The 21351-nt window shown below is 44.8% G+C and overlaps 1 protein-coding gene across 2 annotated transcripts in view; it reads left to right on the forward strand.

The window, feature by feature from the left end:
• Positions 1-21351, forward strand: part of LOC118317107 (plexin-A1-like) — a 238660-nt gene that overhangs the window by 141488 nt on the left and 75821 nt on the right. For both annotated transcript variants that reach the window (XM_035645565.2, XM_035645566.2), the window contains exon 10: positions 16461-16661. In XM_035645565.2, the coding sequence (XP_035501458.2) occupies positions 16461-16661 (201 nt within the window). The remainder of the gene's footprint in view (positions 1-16460; positions 16662-21351) is intronic.

The raw sequence follows: 21351 nt of genomic DNA on the forward strand, positions 1-21351 counted from the left end.
AACACTTGAGAAGGCCATCAGCAGAAATGTGTGTAAACACAAACAATGGGAGAAACAAACACCGGGACAAACAAACGCAGAGACAAATAAATTTGCTCTGCTCCGGTGACTCTCAGCATCGGGCTGGTGAAACGGACCGGGGCCCGACGCCGGGCCCTGGGGTCGGCTCACACGACTTTGCTCAGATTCACGGAGATGGAGAAAAGAAAACGAGATAATAACAATTACCACCTCAGAAAAAGGAATAGAAGAACAGATTTGTTAGCCTGTATTTGCCCTGTCTACAAGCTCGGCCTGCTTCTCCATTTGTTGATGGCAATTCCCCTGCTCGTTAGCTAAGTTGTGCATTCATTTTGCATGGGGTTGTTTTTTCCCCCCTCCAAATGAATGTATCGCAGCACAAGATTGACAGCGGGGACATGAAACGGCTGCCAAGTTACAGCTCCAGAAGGGAGCTTTAACAAGAAGTCTCATTTTTCGTGTTTTATGTGTGTAAAACCAGCGCTCGACCACAAAGCGACCACATACGGTGGGCGATTCTTCCTTACCCTCGGAGAGTCGGATATGACTTGTACAGGCAAACCAGCGGCAGCCATAGCAGACTGGTTATATAAGAAACAATGAGCAGTCTCCTGTGTGAACCATCTCTGCTCCCGTCCTCATTACTTTACAGTTGCTAGAGGTCGTCCAACAATAAACTCTAACTACGGGTCGTGATATGCTGCTCGCACAGTAAAAGGCTATGGCTCCACACAACAACAGTTTCATCTTCCGTAATGACCGGAGCTGCTGGTTACCGATGACACCCGAACGCTGCCTTCGTGTTTTGTTCGATGCATCCACCGCACCAAAAAAAAAATGTAGCAGAAAGCCAAGTTAACAATGTGAAAAGTTGGTACAAGGTCTTTGTGGTTGAAACTTCTAATCAGGACTCGAGCTTGCACGGAGCACAGCCGACCAAAGTACAAAGCTGTTTGAAAAAACATAGTCCCTACATTTATTTATTAAGGCCACAGCACATAGTGCCGACACTAGAAAGTTCCAGAAATAAAACTGCACAGGGTTTACCTGCTCAACCTTTTTGCCAAAATACACCCGGACACACAGTGCATCTGCCATTGCACTTAGTGCGTGCAAGCATTTCTGGTAGTGATGTTCCAGTTCCAAGGCCGGTACTGGATATCTCCTCCGACACCGCCGGAAATGCCGGATCGGACTACGGCGAGTATGCAAATTTGTAGAACGTTCCAATACCAGGTGTTGAAAGTAGTTTCACCCAAATAAAACATTTCTCTTCTCCGAAATTACTTTGAAAAATGCCATTTGCCTTACTGCCACTTGCAGAGCTGTTTGTGGCGAAGCAGTGATTTCCGGTACAGTAGAGTTAGCCAGAGCTATCGCTAGTACATTATCAGCCATTGGACAATCTTTCACGTCGGAAAGTCCCACTTTAACTTTAAAGGTCTTTGATTTTGATAAGCTGTGGCTGCACTGTAACAGATTTTTATAGAACATAATTGTTGTTTATTCCACGATTTATTTATATTTAAATGTTATTAAAATATTATTTGTCAGTTATGGCTGCCTAACTAGATAATAAACGTTCTATGGTTTCATTGTCCGTATGCATCTGTTTTTCAGAGGGTTTAACCTGAGCCAGGCCAAACAATGATGATGTAAATCATCACTTCTGTAACGGGTTAGTAGCATACAGCTGTTAAATTATGTTATTTAAGTTGTTTTTTTGAATGCCCTGGCATTGGATCTGTATTCAGTACCAGCAGATACCCACAGTCCAAGTATTGGAAATGGTATTGGGAAGGGGAAAAATAGGATTGGAACATCTTGACGTTTTGTTTAATTACTTTGTAAAGTTAGTAGCATTTTGTTTTCCTAGTGTTGACTCTAGGAAAGTTGACTGGCATGTGAAACATATGAAATATGAACACCATTTTTATTGCACTGCTCAACAAGGAAAACGTGACCTGATATGAATTAGTCTATTGGGTGCTTAGATCCCCTTGTGATGTCATCGTGGTTGTAAGGAGGATGAGGCTGATGTGCGTAGTTCTGAAACCAGCTTCATTGGTGACTGAAATGTGTCCATTGACAGTTCAGTCAGAGGTTCAGCTGCTTATTGGTCGTGTGATTAACGTAGCCTGGAGCTTTAAGATGAAGTCGACTACGGAGGTCCGTTGAGCTCGCGTTGTTCACGTCTGCTCCCCAGATGTATTTTCTTTTCAAACGTGTTGTCTTCAGCCCTTAGTTTATGGACTTTGTGCAGCTCTGGAGACACAAAAGGCTCTACACAACTCCCTTTTCCCCAAATGCAGCATAACTCCCCGGGAACTGAAAAGAGACGTTAATGAGTAGATTTATTGGTGTTCCCCTATGGTTAGGTCAGGCGAACCTTGTCACGACGGATAACTGAAAGGCGAACATTGATTGCAGGCCTGTGATGTAATGCTGACTCTTGCAGGAAACTCCGACATGCTCTGAACCCAATCCCCCTTTTACACCTCGGGACATAAAAGGAACCGTACTTCCTGCATTAGCATCAAATGTTGCGCTGGATGTAAAAACCCGAAGTGCGGTTACGGACCTCATTACGAGGGGCACTTTCCTGGTAAAGGTGGAGCATGTCGTGATTGTCGCACTTATAACCCTCCAGAGCTTTAAAGACTTCCCCTGGAGTTATAAACTTCTCTGCAGCGCTTTATCTGAACCCATGGATCTGTCCGCAGACTAGCATTTCGTCTTTTGACCTGAAGAATCGCGTTGCCGTCGTTTCTTTTTGGGGTTTTGAATGCAGTGTTATTTTCTGTCCGAACACCTGGTAAAGTTTTACTTTTTCACCCAGGCTGGATCAATTTTTTACTCTTTTTTTTTGCGTCAGCAACAGAGAGCATCGAGGTGTTGAATTCAACCCAATGTTTTTCTTTCTTTCAATTTATTGCTGGTTTAGGAAAGTGTAGCTTGAAGTGGGTATTTATTTAGGGTCTGATTTGTCCGCGAAGACTGTGCCGGGGGGGAAGTCATGTGGATCCGTGGATCGGCATTCTCATAACTTATGAGCCGGTGCAAGTTCTGCGTCAGCCGCTCAGAAACGGTTTAACCGTCGAGGCACTGACCTTTTCAAGAGGAGACACTTCAACTCACCAGCTCTGACTGCTCTCATTGTGATCTCACTTTTTTCTTCACCTTCTTTCTTTCTTCTGATATGAAATATTCCTTTCATGTCTAATTTTCTTTACCTTGCTTCCCTTATTCTTACTTCATTCATCTTCTTTCTCCCTTTTGAAATGACTTCATCCTGTTTTCCTCCCATTCGCCCCTTATCTCTTGTTTCTCCCCCCTTCCTCCCCCTCTCTCTCCCTCTCTTCCTGGTAAGCTGACCTCCTTACAGTCGGTGAAATACAGTAGCGTCCATGATGCATTGCTGCAGCACTGGGGATTGAACCGCTGGCTTTGTAGCCCAGCCTCATTGATAATCATTAACGGTGCTGTGTTGGCCTCCAGATGTACAGAAGGTGAATATAGATATGTGCATCAGCATTAGCCTCCGCGCTGCTAATAAGAAGGCTGAATCACCGTGATGAGTGAGCTGTGTAGATGCTGGTAAGTCACCTCGCTGCTACATGACACGCCGGCATACGCATGCATGTATGCGAGCCAACCTTTCTACAAGCGCACTCCCCTCATGCCATGCATCTCACCTGGGTCACCCTTCGCTGAACCCTAACCCAGTGAGCTCTTACCTCCTGTCACCCACTCCTCAAACCCTCAACGGGTCAATTAGCCGGGGCCTGACGCCCCCTCCGTGTGTCTCTCAGCTGAGGGTGACAGAGTTCCGGCTGCCCCTCCCCTCGTTGCCGGTCGCCTGTAAATTCGGGCTGGTACGCGGCTCTAAGTTGCCCAGCTCAGAGACCCTGGGGCTGGGGCTGGCACACGCCAAGCTTTCCCCCCTCCTCCCTCTGAGCTTCTCTGAGCCTGCCACTAATAGACTCTTAGCTGAGCGCGTGTGCGTGTGTGTGTGTGTGCGCGCACACGTGTGTTAATTATTCAAAGTGAATTAAAGCTTAAAGATGCATCTCCAGATGCCTCTCTGATCGTCGGCGTGTTTAATGGAGAGAGACAGATGAGATGAGAAGCGAAAGGTGGAGCGTCCACAATAAAACACGAGGGGAGGAGTTCGACTTTGGCCTAGTTGTTCGAGAAGAAGAAGAAGCAAGCTTGCTGAAACCGCCAAGGGCCCTTATTTGTGAACCTGCATGCAAACAGCATATATCAAATTAGAAAGAGAAAAAAAAAATTGTAAAACTACGACTGCACTTCCCATGCTGCAGGTTTCCCTTGAACACATTTTTGAACTCATGCTGCTTACAGAAGACCAGGAGGAGGAGAAGGTGGTGAGCGCAGGTTGATGAAAGGATGGAGGAAGGGTGGGAGTGATGATGCGAGAGCCTGAGAGTTTTAAGTATTCAGGAGATGAAAGGATACTTCGGGGTCGTGACACCACCTCGTGCCTCGTGTTTCCTTAGCATCTCTGCTCAATAATTCCATGTCATTTGGCTCATGCCAACTGCCCCACTTTCTTCTTCCCTGGAAGCTCAGCCGCTGAGAATCGTTTCAAGATTCTCTTAAGAGTAACACAGCCTTACTTTTGTCTGCAGAACATATCCGTTCATGGCTGCGCCTGTTGCTACATAGGCCTATACGAGAGGGCAAAATGAATATGTATGTATAGATATCAGGAGGACACTCTTTGAAGACGTGTATCCCTTGTGTGTTTCCAGTCAAAATGAAAATGTCCAGTGTTGTTGTGTTTCTCTCATCTGACCCCACTCATCCCTCCTGCCGGTGGCCTAATAAACCTCACTCCACCTATGCTCATGCGCCACAGAGGCACACAAGTAATCACATGCGGGGAAATGAGTTTTGGAAGGTTTTTTGATGGTGCTCACTGTCTCGGTGGATACATGTAATGACCATCAACCTGCTTAAACGTGCTCTGAGGAAGAGGAGGAGGAGAATCAGCTGGGGGTGTCAATGTCCGTCAGTCCATTGTTTTTATACTAACAGAGGTGAACTGGCGACATTGACCTAAGCAAAGTAAAGGAATTGATTTTCCTAATTCCTAAAATATGTATTCGTTAAAGACTGAAATATAGATTGTGGGGGATGAGTGCATGGTACTTAAAGTTCTGTGTTTTTTTAAGGCGCATCAAGTAAATTAACATCCATTAAATGTACTAAACAGTTGTAAAATAAATTTCCTGAGGAGTATATGGTCTCTATCTCTAGTTTCAAGTTTACAATACAGCACAATGTTCATTTTGTAAATGACAGTCCATTTAGGGTCAGATAGACGATAAAGCACAGTATGCGTAGGGGCGTGGATACTGTGTGATTGACAGCTAGTACCGTCCAATAGGTGCACGGCTGCAGGTGAAGGTGGAGGTGCAGTGTGTCCAAGCACACAGTCATGCCCACCCCAATATATAATAATAAAAAAGCATAAAATTGGCAGTGGAGGTAGCGATCAAAGTTAGAAAAGATTTCATTCAAGAAGAAAAACCTGACAAAGTTTTGAAAGCCAAAGCCTCGGACACAGTTACGCGTGTATTCTAAGGTTAAGTATCTTGCCCTGTGGTTGTATTGCTTTCCCCTTCCCACCAACGGGGAACTGCCGGAGCTCAAAGGCTGTTGAACAATGCTGCATTCTCTTTGAAGGAAACTTGCATATCGTTCACAGAGAGAGACCTCTGAGCAGATTCTTGTTCTGTGGAATTGTAAAGTTCAAGTTGAACCAGATCAAACTATTCTGACTTAAATTTTTGACACACATGAATTAATTAATCTGCAGCAGATTCCTTTTTTTCAATTTCATCCATGATTCAGATAGCGCATGTAAAGTAAAAGGAACTGAGGATGCCTTTTGTTCCTCACTAGATGTAAGCCCATTTTGATCAATGAAGCCTTTTTATAGATGAATTTTACATGATCCCTTTATAACACATGATGATGAGTTCAACAGTGAGTTGTCCCATTGTCTGTGCCAGCCCATGTTGGCTTTGCTGTTTATATACATGAGCATTAGTGTTGATTCCTTTCAGGTTCAGACAGTAGAGACTTGGGGAAAAAGGTAATGACCTGCTTACATTAAAGTAGATAAATAATACAATCAGGTTTCAATTTTTAACAGCACTGTCAGCAAAACTGGCAAATGTTTTAATCTGTAATGAGGTCAAAGTGATGCTCGTGTTCACACGTCTATTTGAGTGTCGGTATCTCGGTTCATATAGCAGCACAAAATATTTCCGTGTTTTATCTGTACCGCTTCACCCCGTCTCGCTTTCGTAATCCCCGATGGTAAAGCGCTGCGAAGAGTGGGTGGACACTCCAAAAGGCTTCCGACGCAGTTCAAAGTGTCTTTTATTGAACAGAAGAACTCGTAGTCTGGTGCGATGGGGTGCCTGCCCTCCTTCCACCTGAGACTCTACGACTGAGGTTCATTTGAGCAAAACAGATGAAAAGTTTTCACACTGAAATGAAGCGCGGGGGAGTCGCAGATCTAGAATGAAAGATGAAACAGGCGAAGAGAAGCGACCGCTTTCAAAAGTTTTTGGCCCCAGTGAATTTGCATGCTACACACTATGCCGTGTGTCTTTTGTTGTGACGTTGACTTGCGTTGAGTTTTGCTTAAACTTTTCCAGTCTAAGACCTTCGGGATAGAGGTTTGCATTCTCCTGACCTGAGACTAAAACTGGAAATGAACCCCAACACGTGGAGTCGGTACATTTATCATGGATGTGTCGACCTTGAAAGGTTGGCTGATTCTTTGGTGGGTCACAGAAATCTCTTTGGGTCATGGTCTAAATATGGGCTGCGTAACTGTTTTTGGTTGGTTCCCACATGACAAGGAGCACTTTGTCATTTTACGCTCACAACATTAAAACAAAATTCATCAAATTTTGGTCCTGCGGGTTGAAAAAAGGGAGAGAGAGAGAACAGAGGCAACCCCTAAATAACTTCTCATTATCTGTCATGTATCCACCGTGTCACCCTCAGGAATACACACACACACACACACACACACACACACACAGACAAACTCAAGAACAGACTTTTTCGAGGCTCGTATCGATCCACCAGCTGATGCTTATCGGCTACATCGTCCTCTTTGACCATCCAGACCTGATAACATCCAGATAGACTCACAATCACACTTGGTCATCAGAGATAACTCACAGGACACTGCTATTCTAATGGAGACGTGTGTGATGAAGAGCTCTGCACAGTCAGTGGGGGTAGGGGTCGTTTTTCCCAGTACGCTCTGTATATTATCCTATAGCTTTTTAGCTTCATGGCTTAGTTTTATATTCACCGGTTGGAAAATGAAGGCCCGCCTTAAAAAGCAAGTTTCTCTTTTATTTGCATGTTATTCTGTCATCTCACATAATACAATAAGTACAAACAATACAGACGGTATAAACAAAGTTGACATTCTTTCTATAAATTTTTACCTCAGCAGGCTCAGAAAAACAAAATGCTTATATATGTTTGTCTATAATCTTATCAATTTGAGCTGCACTCCAATCAGAAGAAAAGAAGAAAAATCCATCAACCCTCACGAATAGCTCAGTGAACCATTCCTTCAAAAGCCGAAAGCAAATTACACATTTTTTTAAATGCGTATTGACGTTTTTTCACAATTTGACACCACTAATAGAAATACATCTATTTTATTCCCTCAGCAAGCTTACAAACACTCCTCAGATCATTATTTCTCTCTCGTATTGATAAAAAACAACAACAACAAAAAACACTTTTGCTGCAAGCTGTGAGTAAATTTGATTCCGCTCTGAATATTCTACTATTCTACTATTCTACTATTATTTTACAATTTACCAAATCATTTACATTTCATTGGGTGGGGATTAAGAATAAAAGGGTTTTGGATTTTCATATAAACCAGCGGTATCAAAAATAAGTCTCTCAAAGTTATTATTGTTTATAGCGAAGTTATAGTCTTCACATTATTCATAATCTGGTTGGGTCATATTGGTATATAATGTTAATATGGGCGTAAAAAAGAAAAATTCAAAGTTTTTTGCTCAGATTTAGCTAATTTCTGTCTGCTTGGCCTCTGGCCCTCACGACGAAACAGACAACGCTGCAAGATCTATTTCGTACATTGCTCACGTTCGACACTGATAGCAGCCGCTGTGCAGAACTCTGACTGACATATAGCTGCTGGAGATATTTATTCCTCTGCGGAAGCGGTAAACACAACACACGGGCCCACCGATTACTGTGCTGCAGTCAGGGCCCAACATGATATTTATGGCTGACAAACAGTAACAATAACTGCGATAAAACTGCGGGACAACCCACTGGGGAGCCTCTCGCTGCATAGCAGGTCAACCCACACACTGACTCTGTCCCAGGACCATTAATGTGTTTCTACGAATGTCGAAGCTCCGCCAGACTCCCTGTCCCCCCAGAAGAGAAAAGGACAGTATGCTCTGACACTGTCCATGCTACTCGGAGACGAGCTCTGCTTCTGCAGACATTGGTCCCTCACTCCTCTGTTGCATGTTTTAAGATTTGATGGAAACAAAGCCTTCGGCTACATTTGAGTTTGTGGTGACGCTTTCAAACTAAAGGACAGACAGACAAAAGGACAGACATGCAATCATTTACACACACATATATTTATTTCATTTTTAGAGACTTAACATAAGCTGCTTTCACATGCACTGAAATGTCGACTTTCCGCAACATTGCCGGAACTTTTCCTGCCAGCCCCCTGGTAAACCTAGTGAGAACATGTGAGAATACAGCAGATAAAAAAAAAATTCACAGCGCGCTTTCCTGCTTTCTGCAGCAGAATTATCGCCATGTCCCAATTCATGCACGCCCTACCCAGATGCCACTGAATGTTCGGTGTGAACGCATCTGACATGGAAAATGTCTCCTGCTACGGTCACCATAAGTGAACGGCAACTCAAAGTTCATGTCTGAAAACAGCTACAGACTTGCTTTTTGTCCCAATAATGTGGCTGCGTAAACAGATTTAGGTCCCAACATGAGTAATTCCTGAACACACACACACACACACACACACACACACACACACACAGCGCCTCACAAGGTGAAAGTAATGCCAGCTCCGCTGTCGCGGCTGGTAAACACGGCTCACACTTTGTGGTCTTTTAACAATGTTGTCGAGCGGGTAATGAGAAGGGAGAGAGCTTTTAGAGACGGCCGTCATCTTCTTGAAAAACGCACATTATCCCAGCGAGGGCATTGTCAATTGTTTTTCTTCACCACAGAAAGCCAGTCTATGGAATCTGAGCTGGGCTACAGGTCTACATTGAGCTACGATGTCATGTTACGGGGGTGTTTGTATGTTGTCACACTTTGTGCAGAATTTCCTCAGTAAATTGTCCTTGTAACTTTTGAATCCTTCTTGACAGCAAACATTTTTTGAGCTTAGAGGTTTTGCAGGTTAGTTGCAAGGTCAGTAATGTTTTTTTTAGTATAACTGACTGCGATGTTTTCATGTAGTCAAATACTAGAGAGCTTTTGCAACAGATTAATTTAGAACTAAATGTATGAACCATAGTCCAAGTTGGTCTTTGAAAACCAGCTTCTGATTCACCGTACCCCGATCGTTCCACCTGGATGGCAAAATCAGAATATTCTGTCATTGCAACAGAAACAGTGCTAGAACATGAATTATCTTGAAAGGTCGTCCTTGTCCGTTTAAGTCCCATACAACCAGGCAGTACTTCAGACTTAAAGGACGGACATTCAATAGCAAACAAAAGTTAGCCCAGTGATTTTGGACAAGAGAGAGTTTCATCCAATGAGGCCAACAGGTTGAAAAGCCCAGGTAGTCGTTCACTGTGGACTAAGGAGCTTTGAGGTGTGCACACTTAAAGGGGCAGTCAGCGATTCCCAAGTAAAACACGTTTTGGAAATATCATCAAATATTTCCTCACCGTCAGCTAGATGTCGCTTTTGTGTGAGAGGCGGGGAAAAAATATCCAGGTTTTCAGCTCAGCCCACGCTCCATGAATCGAAAACAGAAAAGTGGTGCGGACCGCACCACACAACACTGCGAGTGCAGCTGTTAAACATCACTCGTCGACACCATAAGAGACATGCTAGCGGGTGGTGCTGCACCACTGTGGTTTTGGCGCAGTGGTTAGTGTGTCATACTCCCGTACCCGAGGTCGTGGGCTCTCAGCCCGGCAAGTACAGTCCAAAATCGCTTACTGGCCCTCTACCATGAAGGACCGTCGTACCACCACAGCCCAGCCTTATGGACATCAGTTTATGTCTGGTCTCAGGTACAGAGATCCAAACAGTCAGTGCATAGGCGCGACTAGGAAGTGTCTAATATTTGCTTGGAGTACAGCAAAAAAAAAAAGAAATAGCTGGATGTTTGGGTAGTGTAGGACGATGAAGCTCTCTGTTTTTGACTAGTCTTCCCACCTGCTGTGCGCTTACAAGAAACGGATACTGAGAGATTGAGGAAACAGTATTTGATGTAGAGCAAGAGAGAAACACTCGGGAGGAAAGAGGCGTCTGAATATGAGGAAGTACTTCAGGAGATCTATACGGATACAGTCTTGTGACTTGTCTCCGTATTGATTGAACTGCAAGATCTATTGGGACTGCGAGCAGGAACCATTGCACATTATTGTTATTCTCTGGGGCCTGTGTGTGTGTTTGTGTGTGTGTGTGTGTGTGTGAGTGAGTGAGTGTGTTTGTGTGTTGCTCTCTGTTAGATTCATCATCTAAGGGTTTGAATATATTAGTGTCTAAAACTGAGACACTGCTCAACAGATGACTCCCCCTCTCTCTCCTGGGAGACGTGGTCATCATATATGGACCTTTTTCTTTCTTTAGGTGTGTGTATGTGTGTGTGTGTGAGAGAGAGTGAAACAGCGCTGGTCGATGGGGTCTCGCCCCCCCCCCTCCTCTCTGAAATGCTTCATTGGACTGTAACAGTAATCCGCGGGGACCCTCTACACCGCGGTGACCCCCCTTGACACCCACACACACAGACAAACACACGCGGACTCCCTCATCCATCATACTCTGAGATTGTCAGCGCCCCAGTGAGGCGGCCCCATGGGTGACAGCCGGCAGCCAATCAGGCAGCTCGCCTCATCTCTGACATCAGCGTCGATGTGACGTCTTCATCTCGATAAAAAGTCATCCGAAGTGAAGGAAAGAAAGTAAACAGCTCGTGTGATGACTTGAGGTGCTGCAGAGTTGCGGATATAAATGAAGTAAATGCCATGTTGCTGTTTTTTCCCTCTTTCATCCCACACATAATGGTTTTAATTATCCATCAGGATAATTGAACTTCATCATACTCCTGCCTGTTCTCGGTCTCAGTGGTGCTGCTGTTGTTGTTTTGATGGCCTGCGTACAGTCTTCTAACGGCATCATGTTCCAGCAGCCAACAGAGAGGGGAGGAGAGAGGATGGGAGGGGGGAAGGAGGGGCTATGGAGGAGAGTAAAAAAGTCAATATGAAGGTGTTCGGCCTCCCAGACAGCTGGAGATCCCGGCTGCACGCGTCGTTACGGTTAAATAAACAGCAGGGCAGGTAGAAACCAGAAGGTGGGAGGGATGGATCCGATGAAAGAGATTCGGAAGGTGTAAAGAGACTGAAACAAAGAGGTGTGGTGAGGATGTTGGTCCCCAAGGCTCGGGAGTAATGTCATCATGTACATGACCGATCGTCGCATACGTCACGGCCATCTGCTTGATTTCGCTTTGCAGTTAGCTTGTTTTTTTTCTTACCCTTTGGTTAGATCCTGCCACAGCTACATAGCTGTCACTGTAAACTAGCTACATCTGATAGCATGATCATCATTCATCATTTCCCCCTTTTCTTTATGCCTTGTAATATGCAGTGCAACAGTTGTGTTTGTAATGCTATGACGATGTATAACAGGTCCCCACAATAGTCACCCCGGGTCATACATGTATATTTAGTGGATTGTTTGGGACAATGGGTTTAGACAAATGCAGCATCCCATCAGAAAAAAAACTCCTTTTAGAGTCAGAGGAGAGGGCGTATATCAACAACAGTGGGCCTCACAAGGTTTATATGTGAGATCAAATGAAAATATTTTTTTGCGTGAATATATCATATAATAATAATATAAGAATTGTGCTTGCACAGTATATTTTCTTATTTTCCATATCACGAGTTGTTTGCTCAGGAAAGAGGCACAAATGTAACGACATTGTCGTTGTTCCGCACAAGTTACATGCGTAGATGCTTACAGGTGCCAGAAGCAACTGCCGGATCTTTTAGAGTATAGTAGTAAGGAAGGCAAACTCAAACTGTTTTTTTTAGTTTTTTTCTGAAGACTAACCTTCTCACCTTTGATCACAGTTTCCTTGTATTTGGCCCCAAGGCTCCAGTAAAACACTCCACAGGCCCGAGAGTGCACTAGCTTACTGCACAGAGCCGGAGGGGGAGATTTAGCTTGTGTGTGTGTGTGTGTGTGTAGTAGTAGTTGTTGTGTACGAATAAATGTGTATGTATTTGATTTGTGTATCTACTGTGTTATGTGCATTTTGGGTATATGTATCTAAATTTAACGTCTGTGTGTGTGTGTGTGTGTGTGTGTGTGTGTGTGTGTGTGTGTGTGTGTGTGTGTGTGTGTGTGTGTGTGTGTGTGTGGTAGTTTGGCCAAATATAGGCTGTGTGTATGACTCCCATGTCGCAGCGCTCCACCCCTGCCTCGCTCTGTCGGGAACCTGACCTCTTAGACTCTCATCCCCCACTTCAATAAACGAGTGTATGGCTCCCAAGACCCCGCCTTGCCCCCTCATCTCCTCCCCTCCCGCCTCTCCTCTTCACCCCTCCTCACCTCTTTCTCATCCCATGGTTTATGTCAGCTCATCCCCTGCATCACCGTTCATCCCTGACTTACACCGCACTAAATTTATATCTCAACGAGGCACTTCTTCAGGTTCAACGCGTTGTCCTGTGGCCACCGGCAGCCGACTGCGTGTACTGGAAATCTCTTGCTGGTGTGGAGGGATGCGAATGTGATGAAAATAGTTTTTTTCTCAGAAATGAGGATGCACGCTCCGTCAACTCTCCTGCCTGGGTGAAACAAAGGTGGCAAAACAAGGCGTTAATGGGGGGGTGCACACGGAGAACATGAAAAAGATCAAGTGTGAGCGAGAGGATGAAAGAAAAGAGAGGAATAAAAGTGAGGGATGAGAGGAATCCCCCCAGGTGAGGGGATTGTTGTGATGCATTGTGGAGAGCCGCTCCGTTATCTGATGCAGACTCAGCTCGAACACCTGTCACCACTCCTAATGACACAGCTCCCACAATCCTCTGCTCCGGAATCTTTTGTTCACCCCCTCCCTCCTTTGTGTGTGTGTGTGTGTGTGTGTGTGTAAGCTTTATCCTCTAGTTTCTATCTTTTTCCTATACTGTACATGTCGGTGAAATTGTCTTTGTATGAACACCCTATGTGGGGAACGCCTCGTGTGTATGTGTGTGCCCATTATCATGGTCCTCAGGGGGAAGTGACTGATGATCAGGAATAGGGAGCAGACTTTAGAGAGTGTGTGTGCGTGTCGGTTTGTAGCGACCAGACAGGATTTCCTTGCTACAGTTGGTTCCAACATTAATAATGACTGCTACGTCAGACTAGATACCACTGCCTATCTAGTAAGACTATGTAGACACACACACACACACACACACACACACACACACACACACACACACACACTCACATGCAAGGCTTTTTTTAAAGTCCTGTTTTCCATTTTATTAGAGGCTAGCAGCAGTTCATCTGTCTGTCGCCATCTGTGAATACTTTCAACTTTAACTGTCAACCTCACTAATTGAAAATCTGCTTCACTCGGCTCCCTGGCATCGATTCCATCTCCTCTGGAACTTATTGACAAAACGTGATCATTTTCAGATTGTCAGAGACAGAAGCATTTGAGTGACTCATTATCAAATTACTAATGGCTTTTCCACCATTATCTTATTTTCTATATGATTTGCATGCATGTTGTTAGACTGTGGGTATAAGCAAACGGGGCAGATATTTCATGCAGCGTTCTCCCTCCCTCCCTCCCTTCCGTTATCCATGTTATACCATTCTTTAAAATCCAGACATTCCAGGAAAAAACAACCCCTGAGCTAGCAAACCTACACAGCCATCATCAAACGGAGTTGGTTTTCCACATGACTGATGTGCAGATCCCTTCCACTAGACAGTAGCTTCTGTGATATTGATTAAATATATACTATTTTTAATGGCATTTTCTTTTGAAAGGGACTACATTTTGCTGGGGCACCTTAGTTGTATCCAGGGCTTAGCGCCACCATAGACTGTGTCCAAAAAAGGAACGAAAATAACTGCGCTCAGATGTTCATCTTGTAAATGTTGATCCCTTTTATAGTAAAATCGATGTTAAAGCACTGTATGCATTAGTGCCTGGATACAGAGTGATTGACAGCTAGTGCGGTCCAATGGGGGCAGGTCGCAGTCGTAGGTGGACGTTCAGTGGACGAGCTCTCAGTCAGGCCCACCCCCACCTTCCACATATGGTTTCAAGAAGCCAAGATGGTGCTGACCAAATGGGTGGGCTTCAATGGGTGACGTCACGGTTGGTTGCCACTTGAGCGCCGCCAAAGTTAACTATGACTGGTATGAAGGAATACCAACAAGCCTCCTTGTATCAGAATGATGGTACAGCCAGATCCATTCTCCAGCGCTGACACGGCACTTTCCTTGTCACGTGAAATATGTCCTTATTGAACTACAGATACGATGAACTGTCGATTGCTTACATTTCAAAAGTCCCTTGTGACATACAATTTCCCAAACTTCTCGCTCTGTTCCCCTCCAACCAGCATCTTCCCCTATGGCATGAATTTTGCTCACCTCTGGCAGTGGGAGCGTGCTGCATCACAGTGACGGGAGTAGAGGTGTCTCTGGAAGCCTTCACATCCAAAACCTCCCCCCCCCCCTCCACATCCTCTCTGCCATTCCCAGGGCCAATCTGCGAGTCATTACCGACGCTCCATTACACAGTTCCTCATATAGAGATGACTCTGCAGATTTGTGACTGCTGGTGTGGTCTGACTTCACTCTGTCACTCCTTATTAGATAGAATGCAGTTTCCACTGATTTATCATTCCACATGTAAATGACTGCTGTCCTAATAGGAAAATTATAGTTTGCTCAATGGCGCTGAGAGTGGAAATAAGTTCTAGTTTGGTATTTGCATGGCCTTTATGATTGTTTACCACAATCTCCAGATGAACATCAAGCGCATATCTGTGGACCCAACTAGTTCAGTGGTAATTGCAGTGTTTATGATATTGCAGAGGCTCTTTATATCCACTGACGTTGCAAAATGTGTCTTCAAAAGTGCCAGCCTTTTAGTCAGACTTGATATTAATTAGGATTTCCCAGTGTGCCTCGCGTCTTAGAACAATTATCAGGTTAATAACTGCTATTATCAGATAAATTGTCACTTAAATCACGAAAAACCCCTCTGAGCTGTTTGTCACTCTTATCATGATGCAAAATCAGCTTGAATCTCATTTATTGAACCAGTTCAAAACATAGTTTGAAATACAAATGAATCGTAGAACTTGAGCAGTGATGTAGCTTGGATTCCAGCTGACAGCTGCGTATCGTCTTTTGATTTACTTAAGGCTGAAAAAAAGAACAATAAAAACACTTGGGGATTTCTATTATTTTTGCTTCAGTTAATATGGTACAAAGCTCCTGTTCACGCCAAAAAGTTTATTGATTGAAGAGCAGCAAGGAGCTGTTGAGTGGAAGTGCTGACCCCTCAGTCGTCGCCTTCTCTAATCCCCAAACTGTTAGCTGGTTTACAGCACAGCCTGATTAAATTAACGTCGCCTCCGCCTCTCAATTTTTGTCCGCGCTGATAAAAATTTGAATATTTTCGGAAGAAAAAAGATATGTGCCTGAAATTGTACAGCAACCTTGTAGTAAGAGACAGAGGTTGATTCCAAAAGGACATTCACTCAACTGCTACAGTCGATATTGAGTGTTTGATAAATAGGACAAAATTTGATCCGCAAGAGTTTTGAATTTTTTGAAGAAGAGGTTTTGGGCTGGTTGATTTAAACTATTTTGGAATGCTCTTGGGAGGAAAGAGAAAAAGATTCATAATCATGTACATGAGGTGGTTATGTAAGGTCGTGATACCAATATGCATTTGGTTAATTTCTAACTCTAACTTTTTTACACATCAGTTGGAATAATTCCACTTCTTAAAATCCTCTATTTTGGAGTATTTTGGATGTGATTTTTGATGGATGTCAGTGGAGAAAAAGTCATTTGTCTTTCGTTTTCAGTCATGTCTCAATCTATTCATTCTTGTTTTTGTTTTCTTCACCTATTTCCAGGAGTGTCCTCAGATCCTCCCCTCCACCCAGATCTACATCCCCGCTGGCGTCATGAGGCCGATCACCCTGCTGGCCCAGAACCTGCCCCAGCCCCAGTCTGGACAGAGGAACTACGAGTGCATCTTCCACATCCAGGGCAACACGCACAGCGTCCCGGCTCTGAGGTTCAACAGCACCAGCATTCAGTGTCAGAAGACCACGGTAAGACTCCCAGCGTGTTAGTGCTTTGCGCGCAAGCCCGGCGGTTACATTGCAGCAGCTCACGGAGGCGACATCCCCGGCAACTGTGTCTGCCAACCTGATAAATGCGAGTTAGTGAATTGAATAAGGAGACTTGTTATTGACTGATTACCACTTCAGCCAATCCCTAATCAACTACCTCACTGCTCTGACCAAACCCACCGGCTGAACCTGTCAGCAGGAGCTCCGCTCTGGTTTAACCAATAGGAGGCTTTGCAGCTGCAGTGTGAGACAGAGGAAGCGGCGGCAGTACACAGGCACGGCGAGGGTTTGAAACTGACACACGCAGCCACAGAGACAGACCGTCGCAAAGAGCCGCTCTCTCTTCATTTCCACTCCTCATGCCTGCCCCCCAGTCAAACCGTCCCCGCTAATAGGGAGCAACCATTTCATCAATGTTCATTTCCTCAGGCTCCAATCAGGGCGCGGGACAGAGGGGAGGCATTTTTAACGGCACCAATTACGTCTTGCTTAACGAGACGTATGATTAACATGCGAGCCGCGGCCGCACTCGCTCACGCCAAATCGCCAAAGTCCTCGCAGTCAGAAGGCAGCAAGAGCCAGTGTGCGGCCTTGGCAGCTTTCCGCCGGACCGCCTTTTTTTCTTCCTCAGCCTGTCACACACTTGTCAGGGCCTCCGGGTCATTTAGCCACCTGCCCACGTTACCGCCGGGGCTCCGAGCACATCGCTGATTTGTGGGCCACTTGCTGGTTTTGTGCTCTACCCAGTCATCCACTCTCTCCCCACAATGGGAGAGATTGAGCTCTTCGACTTTGCGATACCGTAACTCCACCTTTCTGCCTCTGGTGTCAGACGCTGACACGAAGATTACTTTTGGGGCACATTATTCAGGTTGATTTCTACATTGTACTGGCGGCTCCTGGAGTGCTTTTGTGCTCAGGAAAGCTAAATTGTGCATATTTAGTTGCTCGTGTTTCTGTAATTGCTTCGTGCAAGTGAGTTCCGTAAGTTTTGACTCTTTTGGGTTTTTATTACATCCCCCCATCAAATTCAGAAGCACAAATCCTTTGTTAAATGAATGGAAGCTTTACTCCATATAACTCGGACATGAGACCCTTTCAAAGACACAAGTAATGACTCCTTCCAACATGTGTGCTTCTCGAAAAATGAAGAAAAGAAAAAACAAGGTGCTGTGTGAAAACACCAGCTCTGTGTTAGTTTTCATTCACCCTCCGTTGGACCTGTGCTGTGTTGTGAAAGCCTCCCACGCCTCCCAACACCGGCACTCTCTCCAGGAAGTAGTGGTCTGCGTCCATCCCTAGTGTTTGATACACTCATTACTGCACCGTTGCTACGGCTAAAAGAGTCGCTGTTGCTGCAGGACAGAGACCTTCCTCGGCAAAAACCTCCGGTACACTGGCAAGACCGAACGGATAAACACACGTACGCACAAACTGATCATCTCTCCCTCATCCGTCTGTGTGCGCTTTAATGTTTTTTCAAAATCCCCTATGCTCTCTTTGGAGGAGGCAGGAAAAACAGTGAATATACGGGGCCTCAACACAACTTTGCAGCTGTTGATGAAGCTCGACATAAGGGGCGTGTGTGTGTGTGTGTGTGTGTGTGTGTGTGTGTGTGTGTGTCCATCCTCCATCCATGTGATGCTGTGAGGGAGTAATCCTCCTTCTTTCCACGCCCCCGCCTCTCTTCTCGTCAGGTGGGACTGTGATAGGATCCAATTAAGGGAGCTGTAGATAAAATGATGATGAATTGCAGTGGTGTGGTAGACTGATGGACACACACGCACGCACACACACACACACACACACACTCCTGGAAAACCACTAAAACACACAAGAGGGAAGCAAAAAAAAGACAAAGAGGGAGAGAGCCACAGAGGAGGTGAGGGAATTTGGAAAAGACAATGACGCCGCAACAAAGAGCGCGACGAAGGACGTAAAAGAGAGCGAGGAGAGAATGAGAAGAATGAGAGGAACCGAGACAAACGGGGGACGGTTGGAGCTCAGCATAGGGGAGAGGAAATAAATGAGCGAGGTAGAAACAGATAAACAGAGGGTGTATGTGGAATATTAAAAAAAGATGTGCGTGTCCGAGAAAGAGATGCTGAAAGAAAGGGAGACCGTGATCTGTGCAAATGTGAAATTGAGACTCGATTAGCGGGAACAGCAGAGGGCGGACGGACAGTTGGGGCAACAGGGAGTTACAAAGTGGTTCTCACATATCAGGTGTACAGTACAGTACAGTAAAGTAGTCGAACAGGTTAGCATTGCAAAATAATGTCCAGTACATGATCCTGTTAGGGTTATCTGTTTAGACAAAGCAACAAAGGCTCCCACCTTTCATCTCAACAACTAATCCTCGAGATGCTTTTCAGAAAATCACTTGAAAAGATGTAACATGTATGAGATCACAGCTGAATGAGCAGAGAATTTTGATATTGTGTTGTCAATTATTAGGTGTATTCATATGAACACACAGTTCCCAGTGACCAAACCAAATTCAGCCCTGTCAGTTTTGTGATAATGCAGTATTGTCACTGTATGTGAATACATTCTTACTGCAGATTGATTAAAATAGTGTACATAAACAATTACTTAGCAACTTTTATTTAAGCTCACTGGAGCTGGGTTCGCCGGCAATTTTAAGTTCGCAGTCGACTGTTGGCCGTTGCCCATGCCAAAACTACAACCATTCAACCTCACCGTGTGCATTGAGCTCTCGTTAGTTTCCTAAACTTCACTCCATTGCTACTCACATCTAAACCCCTTCCTCAGTCGCGGACGTCATAGCCGTGGTATACGCTCATTATACCGCGGCTATGAACCAATCAGATCGTTGGATTTGAGCTACCCGTTTTATAATAGAATTTCTTTTCACGCCAATTGATTTTGAAGGAGCTATGACCAATGGGAAGACTGCCAAAACTCAGCCAGACGACCGATGAAGTAACTTCTGTAAGTCACATGGCACACACCGACCAATGGTGGATCACAAAGGCAACCCTGTTACTCACTTAAGCCGTTTTCAGACATTTCCAGAGTTTGACAACGTCCGGACTTCAGTGCATGTCTGAAAGCAGCTTTACTCTTAGACCTTCGGGAATTCAGTAAAGAAACTCCTTCCGGTTCAGCCAGAAAAAAAACAACATGATAGCTTGGAGTGATCCAAAACACACATTTTTGATAATTGTAATATCGATGATTTTGGTATTTCGGCCCAGGTGTGCATGTTTATCTTGCCTCCCCCCTCACCAGTAATTACTTTTTCATACATAATAATTACTGTGTTTTAAGGAACAATGGGAGCACAGGAGTTAATGCAGAGGCTCGACGCTTAAAGTAGAACATCCTGCCATGATTGAGAACCTGCACGCTGGCTACCGTTGTGTTCAATATTCTCAGTAGGCGAGTGTGTGTACATGTATCACAGCTGGCTATGACAGGGACAGTAGAGTGTAATAAATCACAGAGAAAATTAGCCAGCAGTAGATGTACACTCATCCATTCCATCTTACTGTCTCTTTGTGCATTATTTAGCCCCTCACCAAACACTGAAACATTGAACTCGCATACTCAAATACTCCAGGGACCTGAAGTATGCATGGCTGCACAGTAGGATGCTTACAGGGAAACACACGCCGGCGTGTGCACACACACACACACACACACACACTCACACACGCGCACCCAGGCACCCACAGATAGGATGCACGCGGGCTACATGGATGCCATACTGGTTTGTTTCATGGGCAAACACACGCATCCTCCCCAGGGGTTTGGAAGCCCAATGCGAAGCGGACATACGGAGATTCTCCACATGATCTTCTTCCTAATCATGTGGAGCAGACGGAGACTGTAGCATCAGCAACAACCAGCAACCTGCTTTACATGATTTATTACTCTGACACACAGCCTATCAAATGCTGTGTGTGCATGTGTGCATGAATGTGTGTGTGTGTGTGTGTGTGTGTGTGTGTGTGTGTGTGTGTGTGTGTGTGTGTGTGTGTGTGTGTGTGTGTGTGTGTGTGTGTGTGTGGAAACGACCCACTCTAAGCACATGCGTTTGGCACACTCACAGCACAGTACATTTTGGGAGGGTGACAGACTGTCTGTGTGTTCACGATCCACAAATTGTTCTTAACGCGACGTCTACTAACTTCCACAAGCATACTGCATAGCACACGCGGTGCCTGTGCAGTACACCATGCTGTCGTGTAAGTTACCATATATATACCTTTGATTTGCTTAGTGGAATGGAACAGAAATGTCAAATTTGAACAGGTAACTGTAGCTTTAAGATAAATGTCGTGGAATATAAATCGCAATATTTCATTCCGAAATACATATACACACATAGCATGAAATGGAAATAAAATAGTATTGCACAATGCTTGAGCTAATTCACTTGATACACTATTGGCAATTAAAACATTTAACATATATTTGGGAATGATGGTGTTTCCGTATTGTTTCGTTTTTAAATCAGTGCTGACTTTCTCCGAGACAACAATCGTACCCTGGCCTTAACACAAAGCTTTGACTTGCCTCAACATAACCAGACCCACAACAATCTTGATGTAGTTGCCATGAACAGGTATTGTAGGGCACAGTGGTAGAAAACGACCTAAGTGGGGTTTGTGTTGAGTCTAGCACTCAACTATGAGTACTA

The sequence above is a fragment of the Scophthalmus maximus genome, chromosome 3 (assembly GCF_022379125.1).
Source record: "Scophthalmus maximus strain ysfricsl-2021 chromosome 3, ASM2237912v1, whole genome shotgun sequence".
In the NCBI taxonomy this organism is placed as follows: domain Eukaryota; kingdom Metazoa; phylum Chordata; class Actinopteri; order Pleuronectiformes; family Scophthalmidae; genus Scophthalmus; species Scophthalmus maximus.